Source organism: Neovison vison, chromosome 2 (assembly GCF_020171115.1).
Source record: "Neovison vison isolate M4711 chromosome 2, ASM_NN_V1, whole genome shotgun sequence".
Classification (NCBI taxonomy): domain Eukaryota; kingdom Metazoa; phylum Chordata; class Mammalia; order Carnivora; family Mustelidae; genus Neogale; species Neogale vison.
Window position 1 is genome coordinate 7549331 of NC_058092.1, and position 14117 is coordinate 7563447.

A 14117-nucleotide genomic window follows, 5' to 3' on the forward strand; every position below is an offset into this window, starting at 1 on the left:
TTTGTTCCAAGGCCTTATTTCAAACCAAATACACAGCAGGGCTGCTGTCTGGCCTGATTGCCTCAACTTCTAATTCCAGACTTTCAGGATCACAGGGTCCAGGCTTTGTTCCATGACAGATGCATACATGTATTTTTTAAAAAAATATATTTATTTATGTAAGACAGAGCGGACACACAAGCGGGGGGAGCGGCAGGCAGAGGGAGAAGCAGGTTCCCTGCAGAGCAGGGAGCCAGATGCGAGACTTGATCCTAGGGACCCCGGGATCATGACCTGAGCCGAAGGCAGACGCTTCACTGACTGAGCCCCCCAGATTCATATATGTATTGATATCGTTACGTGCATAATTGTGATATTTTCCCGATCCTCAATAATTTCCACAGAAGGGACAATGAGTGATGGCTAGGAGGGGGGTTTCTTTTTCTGTGATACGAGGCCGAGCAGCTGTCAAGCCGCACGCGGACTGGGATTTGGGGCTGGTCCAGTGAAATGATGGGTGAACAAGTCAGTTTCTAAACCCCCAATCAGGTCTTTATTCTCCCCATAGCCCCAACATCCTTGCTTGATTCTGTGTATCGTTTATGGCTCTTGAAAGACAGACTCTGACGGAAACTTCCAGGGTGATGATGTTTAGATGCTAAACTTTGAAGCTACGTGGAGTTACGGTTAGTTTCTGGGGGTCTAATATGAGGAAGCTTGGCAAAGCCTGGCTGGAGGAGCATCGTCATCGTCTTTTCTCTGGACACCAGGGGAGCAGGCGCGGAGAAGGACTGCTGACCGTTCCGTTCTGTTTTCTGCGGCGCTGAGCTCGTGTTCATAATTACTAGCTGAGTAAAGTACAATGTGTTCGAGGAGCCTTAATAGCACCCGCACTTCCAACCACAGCAGCTTTAAGAGGCCGGTAATTGGGTCAGTGCCCTGGTGCAGGATGCCGGCCTGAAGGGCCAGCTAACCTTCAGAACTTGGTCTTTTAAGATTTTTCTAGAAGAAATAGCCTGCTCGTTGTTTTTCAGTTTCAACTGGGGTCATACGTACAGAGTCCTTAGGATTGGGGACTTTTAACTTTGAACTAAGTAATATCTGAAGGATAATGAGGCTATGCTAATGAGACTGGCAGGACATCTGTCAAGTCTAAGCTTACCTTATTTGGTTCCGGGGCTTAATAAAACGTTAACTGGCCGCAGCTGCACGGTAGGCTAGATTAATATGCTCCTGATGAATACATTAGGGTGAAATGGGTATATTAGGGTAATTTTCTACCATCAGGTTTCGCGTAGACTTTTCTCGAAGTATACCTTTGTGTAGCTCCACATAGACAAGTGTGTAGATGTGGTCGTCAGCACCTGGACAGCTTGTAATTCATTCTTGCGCACTTCTTTTTTAAAAACTTATTATTTGAGAGAGAGAAGCACAGATGAGCGGGGGTTAAGGGCAGAGGGGGAGAGAGAGAATCTCAAGCAGACTCTATGCTGTGGGCAGAGCCCAATGCGGGGCTCAATCCCACGACCCTGAGATCATATCATGGGCTGAAATCAAGAGTCATGCGTTCAACTGACCGAGCCACCCAGGCGACCCTCTTGCATTTATTTCTAATATTTGGCACCAGAATGGATCCTTACCTGCTGAGAAGGAATTCAGTGTGACACGAACACTCTACAGAAATCCTTCCTAGTAGTCCTATTTCAGGACTGATGGCAAACCATTCGAGTCTTCAGGAAACTCAGACCAATAGGCTCATGGGAGACACTTAAAAAACTTGATGTAGTAGCACCTGCTGAAGGGATCACCCACATCCTAATACCGGCTTCTTCAGTAGCGCTATGGGTTCCATTTTTTTTTTTTAAGATTTTATTTATTTATTTGACAGAGAGAGATCACAGTAGGCAGAGAGGCAGGCAGAGAGAGGGGAAGGGAAGCAGACCCCCCCGCTGAGCAGAGAGCCCGATGCGGGACTTGATCCCAGGACCCTGAGATCATGACCTGAACCGAAGGCAGCGGCTTAACCCACTGAGCCACCCAGGCGCCCAATGGGTTCCATTTTTAAAAAGTTTATTTCAATAACCTCTAAAGCCAGTGTGGGGCTCAAACTCTTGAGATCAAGAGTCGCATGTTCTGCCAACTGAGCCAGCCAGGAGCCCCTGGGTTCCACTTTGAACAAATCAGAAGAGGAAGAGTTAGGTAGGTTTTAAAAAGAAGGAAAGTTTCAGTTTCTAAATGAGAAAGGAAGAGGCAGCGGCAGCTGAGCTACTCACTATTTCTAGCTTGTCGTAACACTAATGAAAGTAACACTGATTGATCTTTTCCACTTATAATTAGTTAAGGGATCAAAAATACATGTGCTTGTCTTGTTAAAATAATTGTAAACTGGAGGAAAAGCTACATTTTGGTGATAGTTCTTAGACAACTGTTGGGAAATGCTGAGGAAAATCCACTATCTGTCCATTAACCTGTTGGTTCATTTCCTTGTAATTGCAAAGTGTGCTCTTCTTTTTTAAGATTTTATTTATTTATTTGACACACACACAGAGAGAAATCACAAGCAGGCAGAGAGGAAGGCAGAGAGAGAGGGGGAAAGCAGGCTCCCTGCCGAGCAGAGAGCCTGATATGGGACTCGATCCCAGGACCCTGAGATCATGACCTGAGCCGAAGGCAGAGGCTTAACCCACTGAGCCACCCAGGGGCCCAAGTGTGCTCTTTTTAAAAAAAAAAAGATTTTATTTTCGAGTAATCCCTACAACCTGCATGGGGCCTGAACTCACAACCCTGAGGTCCAGAGTAACATGTTCTATACTGACAGAGCCAGCTGGGTGCCCCTGCAAAGTGTGTTCTGATTTAGTTTGAGCAAACAGTGAACTCTGAGGTTCTGCAATCCGAAAATTCAGTGCATTTCCTGGGAATGAGTCTATCCCCCTCACTGGAAGCCTTCCAGTGGGACGGAGGACCCCACTGTCAGAGGACTCACGCAGTGGCTGGGTGTTGAGAAATACCACTTATAAAGTCCTTAAAAACTTCAAGTAATGCAAGACACAGCAAGTGGGCGCCTGGGTGACTCAGACCCTTAAGCATCTGCCTTCAGCTCAGGTCATGATCCCAGAGTCCTGGGATCGAGTCCCATATCGGGTTTCCTGATCAGTGGGGCGCCTGCGTCTCCCTCTGCTCCTCCCCACACTCACGCTTGCGCTCTCTCTCTCTCTCCCTCTCACACACAAAAATAAATGGATAAAATCTTAAAAAAAAGAAAAAAAGAAAAAGACACAGCAAGATATTTTAAGGCAAAACCCTACAAATAAAATAGAATGGAGGAAAAACCCTGAAGCACCCCCCCAAAAAAAGAATAAAAGAAAAAATTGAGTGGATGGCTAAGAAATAAAAGAGCTAAACAATCTGGTTAGTAAAGGCACATTAATCATTTTTGTAATTAATGAAGGTTTTCTTTTCCCAGACTGCTATTATTTTATCCCTTTCTCTCTGGAAAATGAAAAACCCATTAGTTTTTTTTTCCCTTTTGCTTTTCCCCAGAAATTAAAGGTTGGTAAGTGGTAATTAGCACAGCTCCTGTCAAAGCCAATTGCTTAATGGGGACCGACATTTGACTTGAGCTGAAAGAATGGAATATGGCTAATGCAGAGTTCAGTAGTCCCGGCTGCTTCCTTTGACGTTTTTTTCCCCTACTGTAGGAACAGGCTGCCCCGCTCGCTCTCTCCTATTTTTAGACGTATTGCTGGCTGCTACGTTTCTATTCTAGAAGGCCTGGAGGCACAGCAGCGCAGGGAAGGTGAATGGCACCGCGGGCAGTATAATGTGTTTGCGGCTGCAAGCTCTATGCATTTTGGGCCCGAGTTTGCAGACTAAGGTCTTTGCTCTGTGGATCCATAGCTGGGGACCCCCTCACGCAGCTCTGTCTTTGCTCCTGCCCCGCCCCTGGGGGGAATAAGGGAACCTGCTCTCCAGCCTGAGCAAGGCACTGGGCTCCTCCTCAGACACTGCTTCATTTAACCCTTTCAACAGTGGGCTTGGTTCCCTCCAAGCCTACAGTACTTTCTCCATTATTCTATGCAGCCAGGAGGCTTGGTGGATTGGTTTCTAGCATAGTGTACCAGCCCCGACACCCAGGCCAGCCAACGAGTGCTCTCCTGTGGATCGGACACACATCACTAAAGACAGTATTTTTTAACTCAGTGGGGCAAAGGTGGAGATGATGTTAGGACTGGTGAGTAGAGGTACCACTGTTCCTGGAATCCAGGCTTCCTTTAGCACTGGGCTCACTGTACAGTGCTCGCGGGGCTGTTTACTTTGCTTACACCACCAGCACCGTGCCCGCGGTCAGAAATCTTTCGGCAGTTATGCTGTAGGCACAGGAGGACTTTTCCAGTTCGAGCTGACTCCCACTTCTTAGGTTGGTGTAACAAAACCAGTGATCTGGATGCAGAAGGAAGAGTGTGTGGACCCAAGAGAAAACACCTGAAAGCGGGATCACTGGGAACCCGGTGGCTCCGTCATCATCAGTCATGACCCTGGGGTCCTGGGATCAAGCTCCGCGTCAGGCTCCCTGATGGGCAGGGAGTCTGCTTCTCCCTCTCCCTCTGCTCTTCTCCCCAGTTTGTGCATGTGCTTTCTCTAATAAATAAATAAAATCTTAAAAAGAAATAAGCGGGAAGAGTACTGGAATTCGAACCAGAATCCTGACCCTCCAATTGGCCTCCTGACATGGGGCCCGTCTCTGCGCCGCACGGAGCACAGCTTTGCTCATGTGTGTGAGACGAGCCACACCCTGGCAGCTCACGCAGTTTTGTGAGGCTCCAGGATGGTCAGTGCTGGCACGGAGCAGACCGCAACGTACTAGAAGAATCCCCCACTGGCTTTAGTGCCCCTCCAGGGGCATCCTGAAAGTGTGTGGGGATGTTTTCAGTTGTCTTGGGGCCTGCGGACTGCCACTGGCATTGAGCGGGCGGAGGGAGGCGGGTGATGCCAGTTCTGCCTGCCTGTGCAGGATGATTCTGGATAACGAAGAATCGGCCCATAGCATGCGTGAATTTGAATGTCATGCTGGACATTCATCTGGATGGAAATCTGTTCCAAGTCAGAGTACAAGGCGGGTGATGCCAGTTCTGCCCGCCTGTGCAGGATGATTCTGGATAACGAAGAATTGGCCCATAGCATGCGTGAATTTGAATGTCATGCTGGACATTCATCTGGATGGAAATCTGTTCCAAGTCAGAGTACAAAACCCAAAGACCAAGTTTGTACAGAAACAGGAAGTACACAAACCAGAAGGCTCTGCTTTGCACCCAGAGAGACTCACGGTCGTATCACATGGAGATCGATTTAATGACCTTCCATCCCCCCTGCTGATGAAACATATTAGAAAACTGGAAACAGTCTCACAGTGGTAACAGATATAATTTCACAATTAGAAATGGCAAACCGCACTCACCCTATGTCCCTGTGGTCTGCAAACTTAATATGTGTCTTTACACAAACCAAAAAACTCATTAACTTGAGACACGAGTTTGTGGCCGTACATCAACTCCGTTCTGTCACCTTCTCGACTATCATTTGTGTTTAGAATTCTGCAGTTCTGGCTTCAGAACAAGGACAGTGCGCCTGAAATTTCTTTTTACTGTCCTTGACAGTTTCTTTCAAACAGAAAACCTAAGCAGCTATCATCAGAAGAGGCGGGGTTCTGTTGACACAGCCTCGTCATTAGAAGGTGGAAGGGCTCTTCTGGAAGGGAAGGAGGCCAGTCCTCCGGCCTGTTCCGGGAGAACACCCAGTAAGGCGGGGGTGGAGGGGTGGGGCGGCTAACAGTAAGGCACCAGCTTGGGGGATTAGGCTGAAGGTATTTCTTGCGAATAAAAACAAGGTCGCAGGTTCTCCAGCGGCGGCTACGCGGGCTCTTGTTTGGCTCGCTTGGGCTCCCGCGGTTCTCCGGGCGGCGAGCTCTTCCTCGTGGACATGCTCCGGAGAGAACGCAGGCTCTGCACCTGCTGGAGACGCAGGCTGAGCTCCTGGTGACAGGCCTGCTGCACCGTTTCCGTCTTCTCTACGTCCCAGCTCAAGGCAACGGCAAGCGCTCTGGGGTCTTCCTTGGTGACCAACTGCAGCAAAAACAAGAGCCACTGAGAACCATGACTGACCTCTGCTCTCAGGCTCCCGTGGGCTTCTTTAGGGGAACAAGACCAGGCCACACCAGCCTGGGCTATGTCCTGGCGCGGAAATGGCAGCGTTTTCTTTTGCATTTGGTGGCCATAGGCCTTTTCTTACCCTCCAACACCGCCAGGAAAGGATCTCTGGAAAGGCAAGTCCTGCACTTACAGCAAATGTAGCTCAGTGCAAGTCAATAGGCTTCCTCCCTCCCAGCGACACTGGGGAGGTGCTTGGGACAGGGACGAGGATGAAGAATGAGAAGTGGCATCCGGCTTCTGGTTCCGTGGCTGTGGAGCCAGCACAAGAGGACCCCCGCAGGTGTGCCTTTCACTACATCCCGCATGTGCCCACCGCTACGGATCGTCCTCCGGGGCCGAAAGAACCGACACCTGAGCCCTGCCATTCCTCCCTGTCAACGTTTGCTCACTCCATAGCCCGCTGTGCCCCAGAGAATAATGTTTGACGGTCTGAGGGAGTGCACCCTGTTTTGCTCAAGCCGTGTGATATAGATTAAATGAGATGCTTTGCAAACGGGCAGCTGTGAGTCAGGGTCTGCAGAGGTGGAAAGCGCCCTCGCACGCGCCCCTGGAGGGCAACACTGCACCCCCGGGGGGAGTGGCTCGGTGCAGTTCAGGGTCCCTGGTTCTCGCCCACCTCCAAATCCTGGCTAGACAGACTCAGCTCTGGGGCCGGCTTCTCCTTCAGCGCGGTAAGGACCTGGCCAGTAAGGGTGACTCCGGAGGGGCTCTCGCGGTTAGTGCCCGCATCGACTGCATCCATGTCATCACTGAAGCCGGCGCTGGACTCTGCAAGGCAGACGTGACGGAGACGGCACACAGTGTGAGCGCACCGCCGCACGGCCAGCAGGCAGTCAGGCAGGACGGAAGCAAGTCACTTCATTTCAGGACACCAGCAGCTGCGGCTGCTCGCCTGTCTGACCCTCTTATAAACCCCGGTTCTCTCCCCAGGAAAGGCTCTCTAGGCCTTCGGCCCTCAGGGGGACTCCCCTGGCCAGTGGTTCCTACCTTGCTGCTTTGACAAGATGCTGCCCTCCTTCTCCAAAGCCTGGAGGTAGAGCTCCAAGAGCTGCTTGGACTGACGGGCTTCCTCCCTCTGGTCAAGCACCTGCTGGAGGGTGTTCTGAAGCCCCTGCACTGTGATGCAACTTTGGCAGAGTTCCTGAGCCAGGTCTGAACAAGGAACGTCAATGAGCACCTAATGAGCAAAACAGACTTTAAGAAACCTACAAATAGGGGTGCCTGGGTGGCTCAGGGGGTTAAGCCTCTGCCTTCAGCTCAGGTCATGATCTCAGGGTCCTGGGATCGAGCCAAGGGGGGGGAGCAGACCCCCCTCTCTCTCCAGCTGCTCTTTGCCTACTTGTGATCTCTCTCTGCCAAATAAATAAATAAAATTTAAAAAAAAAAAAAAAAAAAAAAGAAAAGAAAGAAACCTACAAAAACTTTCAAAACCCAATGGCCCCGACCCAGCAGCCTCTCTCCTTCCTTTAGCAATTCGTGTCCTTGCCGCCTCTGGGGAACCTGCCAATGTTTGCCAACTACACTTCCGGGGATTGATTCTATAGAAAGCATGTGGGTGAGATGACACTGGTCTAAGTTTTTGGTCACGCTGTCTGGTCACCAGCAGGACTGATGATAGCCCAAAGGTCCACCCAATGGGGATGACTCCTTAAATAAGTCATGGTACACCACAAAATGGAATACCATGCAGTGGTTAAAAAAAAAACAAAAAACAAAAAAAAGTGTTTTTCGGATACTGATCTAGAACAATCTCCGAATATTTTTTTTATAAAAGATTTATTTATGGGGCACCTGGGTACCTCAGTCATTAAGTGTCTGCCTTTAGCTCAGGTCATGATCCCAGGGTCCTGGGATCTAGCTCCGAGTCGGGCTCCCTGCTCAGCGGGAAATCTGCTTCTACCCTCTCGCACTCCCCTGGGGTTGTGTTCCCTCTCTCTCTGTGTCTCTGTCAAATAAATAAAATCTTACAAAAATATAAAATAAAATGAGTTGTTTGTCTGGAAAAAAAAAAGATTTATTTTTTTTTAGAGAGAGAGCACATGTGCATGCGTGAGCGGTGATGGGGGACAGAGAGGGAGGGAGAATCTCCAGCAGCCCCCCTGCTGAGCATGGAGCCTGTAGTGGGTCTCGATCTCATGACCCTGAGATCATGACCTGAGCCAAAATCAAGCTGGAGGCTTGACCGACTGAGCCACCCAAGTGCCCCTCTCCAAATATTTCTTTAAAAAAGAGTAAATATGCTTCCACTTGTGTAATATAGGGGAGGAGAAAATATACTTGTATTTACTAGTATATAAAATAGCCCTAGAATGGGAATCTGAGAGATTGGTTATGTCTGGGAAGGGAAATGTAGTGGCTGGGGCAGGAGTAAGATTTTTCACGTATACCCCTCCCCCACCCCGCACCCTCTCTCACCCCCTTCCCCCACCAGGCCAGGCAAACAGCTTTACTGAGATATAATTCACACACCTCACAATTCACCCATAGGACGGGCATGCCTAGGTGGGTTTAGTACCTGCACAGAGCTGTGCAGTCATCGCCACGATCCAGTTCAGAACATTTTCATGACCCCGAAAAGAACTGTACCTACTAGCAGTTACTCCGTTTCTTCTCCAAGTTCCCCCAACCGCAGCCCTAGGCAGTCTACTCGCCTACCTTCTATCTCTATGGATCTGGCTATTCCGGCCCCTTCATATAAATGCAACTATAAATCCATGGTCTTACACGCCTGGTTTCTCTCACTTAGCACAGTATTTTGAAGGCTTGTCCGTGCCACAGTGCGTGTTAATACGGCATTCCTCTAAAAGCTGAATGACATGCCACCGTGCGACTGGGCCACACTGGACTCACCTGTTCATCGGTGCCTGGCGTTTGGGTTGCTTTCACTTCTGGGCTACCAGGATAGCTTTCCATACCCCTCAGATTTTGAGCCATGTGACTGTATTCACATTATTTATTCAAATATATAAGCTTATAAATTAAAAAATCACCAAAGCCACTCCTTGAAGGGGCCTCCCTTGACCTCCCCCATCTAGACCACTAGCCCGGCTGCTCTCCGCACACTGCCCCACCTGCTACCCATCTAAGATGCTTCCCTCCATCAGAATTCTGGGTCTGGCTTGTTCACCACTGCATCCCTAGACAGGACCCTGCCAGGTACAGGGCAGGGGCTCAAGAAATACTTTTTGGAATTAACGCATACTATTTTTATCCCAGTTTTACTGGACAGGAAATGTAGGCAAAGAGGCTAAGTTACTGGCTCAAAGTCGTAGTGAAGGAGCTGGGATTTCACTTGGATCCTCTCAACTCCATACTCTGGAACTATGTCCTTAACTCCCCGCCCCGCTCCGTGAGCCTAAATAGGTCTAGTGGGGCCTGGACATCTGTATTTTCTTTTCTTTCTTTTTTAAGATTTTATTTATTTATTTTGAGAGAGATGGAGAGTGAGAGAGCAGGGGGAGGGGCAGAGGGAGAGAGAATCTCAAGCAGATTTTGTGCTGAACACAGAGCCTGATGCGGGGCTCCATTTCACCACTGTGAGATCGTGACCTGAGCCAAAATCAAGAGTCGGACACTTAACTGACTGGACCCCCCCAGGCACCCCTGAGCTTCTGTATTTTCTACTCTAGGTGCGAGAATTAGAAAATGAAGAGTCTTGGTTGTCACCAAAGCAGTGTTTGAAAATTAAGAAATAATGAAATTATTCTGGCAAGATGCATGGAAACTAAGGGGCTGGGGGCAGCGGAGGCTGGGTGAGTGTGGCTGCGGGCTGTGGAGGGGCTTACCTGGAGGTCTTCCTCGGACAGGAGGATGATGCTGGACAGGTCCTCCTTCAGCTGCCTGGCCACATTCTTCCACTTCAGCCCTGCCCCGCTGTCTGTTTCATCCATGTCAAAGGACTCTTGGGAAAGCCACGCTGTGCCTCCATCTGACATGGGGGGAAGGCGGTCACAGGGAGACCCAAGGTGCTATGTTCGCCTCCTCCAACACACAGGCCTCGAGGATACTGTACGTGCTTCCCTGACCATTTAGGATCATTTCAGTGGTGAAGGAAGAGCCTCTCCTCAGGGGTTCAGAGGAAAGCCCATCCTCATCTAGGACCTCTATTTTCCCTTCTTTCCCACCTTCGATTTTTTCCTGTTTGAAACTGCTCTGTATCCTTCTTACGGAAAGAAGCCACTTTAAAAATGCTGCACGGTCATGCACACCCAGGACCCTGCCACACTTCCCTTTAGGTGGGCTGTATTTCTGAGTGCACCCCATTTCTGTACACAAAAACGTTCACTGTCCCCAGCACTTTCTCCTGTGCTTGGGGTTAGTCTCATCCTTGACTGGAGGAGCTGTAGCCACTGTCTGCTGTCCCTGGGGCTGAGTACAAAGGCAGCTGGCAGAGCCACTGCTGGAGGGTGACTTTCTCAATTTAGCGGCATGGTGGCTTTCTCCAATGGGGACATTTCTTAGTCTTCGATCCTTGCTCATCAGTATTAGTCCTCTTTGTATCTCCAGTGATGATGATGGTGTAACACTTACTGAGAGCTTTCTGTGGGTCAGGCAAGATCTACAGGTTTTTTATCAGTGGTTCTCAACTGGAAGTGATTTTGCCTCCCCCCAGAAGACATTTGACAATGTCTGAAGGCATTTTTGGTTGTCACAAATGGGGTAAAGAGATACTGCTGGCATCTAGCCGGCAAAGGCCAAGGTTGCTGCTCACATCCAATGGACAGAACAGTCCCCACAACAAAGAATTCTCCGGCACAAAATGTCAATAGTATTGTTGAGAAAGCCTGGTTTGGTATATATTATGTTCTATCAGCCCTACCACACCTAGGAGAGAGAGGTACTACAATTATTACCTCAGTAAGGTGCTAAGAAGTTAGGGAACTTGCTCAAGGTCACATGGCTAGCAAATAGTACTCTGGAGTGAATCTGGACAGCTTGACTCTGCCTGGATCTCCCTGCCATGCCGCATTTTAGTTACTGTTGGTCTTTAAGTTATTTGAGAACCGAGCCCACGTCTCATTCATCTTTACCCCAAGACTCTGCACCACGCCGTGGCAGGCAGAAGGGGCTCAGTAAACGTTAGCTGCGTAAATGCTGAACAAGACAAACGGCAACTAGGCGTCTGTGCAGTAGAATGAATCACGGTGGATGCTGTATTGCATAGATGACTTCATATGTGGCCAGGGTTTCTTACCTGAATTGCTGTATGCCCACTTCTCATTATTGGCCAACGCTACAAACTTGGTATTGGAAGGTAAACACAGGAAGTAATCGTCATCATCCACGATGGTGCCGTCCTCTGCCAGAACCAGGGTGACTGGAGCCAGGGACTTATCAATGGCCAGAATGTCACAGGCTAAGAGGAATAAAAAATTTGGCAATTGACAAAGTATCCATAAGGAAATTACATCTGTCCCTGTGCTCTCACTAATATATGCTCCCAGAGCATAGCAGAACTCCTGGTAGTTAACTTAACTACAACAACTAAAACTACTGGCAAATATACCACTTACCACATGCCTGGTACTAAGTGCTTCTCACATACAGTATTCTCCTAAAAATCCTCTAAGTATGGATGATTGTTATTCCCATTTTGCAGATGTCAAATCCAAGGCTCAGGGAGTCTACGGCCATACCACCCTGAACGCGCCGGATCTCGTCTGATCTCGGAAGCTAAGCAGGGTCGGGCCTGGTTAGTACTTGGATGGGAGTGCAAGGCTCAGGGAGGTTAAGTAACTTGTCCAAAGTCACACAGTAAGTGTCAGAGCTGAGATTTAAACCCAGACTAACTCTTTTTTTTTTTTTTTTTAAAGATTTTATTTATCTATTTGACAGAGAGAGATTACAAGAAGGCAGAGAGGCAGGCAGAGAGAGAGGAGGAAGCAGGCTCCCCGCTGAGCAGAGAGCCCGACGCGGGACTCGATCCCAGGACCCTGAGACCATGACCTAAACCGAAGGCAGCGGCTTAACCCACTGAGCCACCCAGGCGCCCCCCAGACTAACTCTTGAGGTAGCTTCTCTACCTCCACATTAGAAGGCCCTCACACATCTTTACTTGAAAGATGGTTTTGGTTTGAAAAACAAAGCAAAGTCTGATTTGATTCCATGGGAATGAGCAGTCTTTCATTCATTTACTCGGTGGTCATCTTAAATTCTCCTGTGTCAAAAGTCAAAAGAAAGAAAAAAAAGAGAGAAAGGAAAGAAAAGAAGGAAAAGGAAAGAAAAAAGAAAAGAATAGAAAAAAAGGGGGCACCTGGGTGGCTCATTGGGTTAAGGCCTCTGCCTTCGGCTCAGGTCATGATCCCAGGGTCCTGGGATCGAGCCCCGCATCGGGCTCTCTGCTCAGCGGTGAGCCTGCTTCCCGCTCTCTCTCTGCCTGCCTCTCTGCCTACTTGTGATCTCTGTCAAATAAATAAATAAAATCTTAAAAAAAAAAAAAAAAAGAAAAAAGGAAATGCTTTGTGTTCTTTGAAGCATTGATCTCTGCATCCTTTCTAACCTACATGAAGGCACAGGAGAAGCAGAAGTTTGTATCGGTAGCTTCTCATCTTTATTGTCACAGGGCAAGAGACTTGTCCGGGGAGATCTGCACCTCCCATTTGGTGATGACAAAGTCTAAAATGCGACTGGGATGAGAGTGAGCAGCAAAGTAGCCACGAGACGACATATATGGTTGGGCAGTGCTGTCCAGCACCCAAACAGAACCGCAAGTCTTGCAAAGGCTGAGCTCCAGAGAACACAAAGACTTAACACAAGCTTCTGTGCCCAGCGCATCCAGCTAATGCACTCAAGGGGAACTAAAACGTTAAGCACCCTAATGTCCAGAAAAATATGTTCACGTTGGTATGGCAAAAGCCATCTCACTAAAGCATCTATAACGCTTTGGCTGCTCCTGGGTCTCTGAAAGATTCCTGTCTGGTATCTTTCGGGTCTTGGTGATTCTGAGAAAAAGCACTGAACACTGACATCCCCTTTGACTACATTCCTGGGGACCGCTCGGCTCACACCTTTAACCAGTAGAACTTCTGTGGATAAACAATTCATTGCTACCGGCTCATAATACTTGTAAGTCATGTAAATGCATCATCTGCTCTGAGAGTCCCAAGGATCCTGTAAAGCAGGGCTGGAAATATTATACCCATTTTGCGGATGAGAAAACTGAGAGTCGAGGGCTGCTTAAGTACAAGGTCAAGCGGCTAGTCAGTGTGGGGCCGGGACTCAGAACTCTGGTCATTCACAGCACCTGCTCCTTGCCTGGAACTCCAGAATGGTCTGCAGCATTTCCCTCTTGGCCGCACAAGTGCCTGCCCGAACTGACGGTGCAAAGGCGCTCCCACCCCGCCCGGGGGCTCAGCTGGGGGCGCCAGGATCACCGTAGGGAGCCCGGGAGGCAGGAATACACTCCGGGCTGGGTCTGGTCCGAGATCTGAGTGATTTTAGGCAATGCACCCAAGTCCAGTCGGTTTTAATTTGCATATTGCTTCCCGTCTACCTTCCCACCATTAGGAGTCTCACACGAGATAATCGCTTTGAAACTTGTCAATCGCTGTGCACACGTCGGTTATTTCCGTCCCAAGTCGCTCCAGCTGACCCGGCTTCGCCCCTGCCAGACATCCTCACCCGGGCCGGCTCCCCGCAGCCACAGCCCCCGCCCCGGCCTCGACCCCGGCCCCCACAGCCTCCGCCCGCGCCCCGCGCCCACCCTTGCTCCTCAGCTCCTCGAGACAGGAGGCCGCCACGCCATGCTGCTCTCGGCTGTGGTTGCGGCGCAGCAGACAAGGCTTCAGAGCCCGGGTCTCAGTCTCGGGTTCCCCGACCACCTCCATTCTCTTCAGGGTGGGACTTGACTGACTCCGGGAAGTCAGGGAGGTTCCGCGCGGCGCCCTCCTCCCACCCGCGGCGTGCCGGGAGATGTAGTTCTCTTTGCGGCAA

General features: G+C 49.5%; 1 protein-coding gene across 1 annotated transcript; it reads right to left on the reverse strand.

Annotated features, from left to right (window-relative positions):
* Positions 1-5307: 5307 nt before the first annotated feature.
* Positions 5308-14080, reverse strand: DFFA (DNA fragmentation factor subunit alpha). The gene is made up of 6 exons (XM_044237134.1): positions 13888-14080; positions 11380-11541; positions 9971-10113; positions 7173-7362; positions 6802-6953; positions 5308-6098 (listed from the first exon to the last, which is right to left on the reverse strand). The coding sequence occupies exons 1-6, from the start codon at positions 14009-14011 to the stop codon at positions 5886-5888; spliced, it is 984 nt and encodes a 327-aa protein (XP_044093069.1). The 5' UTR covers positions 14012-14080; the 3' UTR covers positions 5308-5885.
* Positions 14081-14117: the final 37 nt, after the last annotated feature.

Bases quoted from the DNA above. Each gene is read 5' to 3' on its own strand.
- DFFA (XM_044237134.1), bottom strand. From the start codon at position 14,011: ATGGAGGTGGTCGGGGAACCCGAGACTGAGACCCGGGCTCTGAAGCCT. The intron at 10,114-11,379 runs GTAAGAAACCCT...CCCCCATGTCAG, and splicing joins GTGGGCATACAGCAATTCAG to ATGGAGGCACAGCGTGGCTT. The intron at 6,954-7,172 runs GTAGGAACCACT...TCTGCCTTGCAG, and splicing joins CATCTTGTCAAAGCAGCAAG to AGTCCAGCGCCGGCTTCAGT.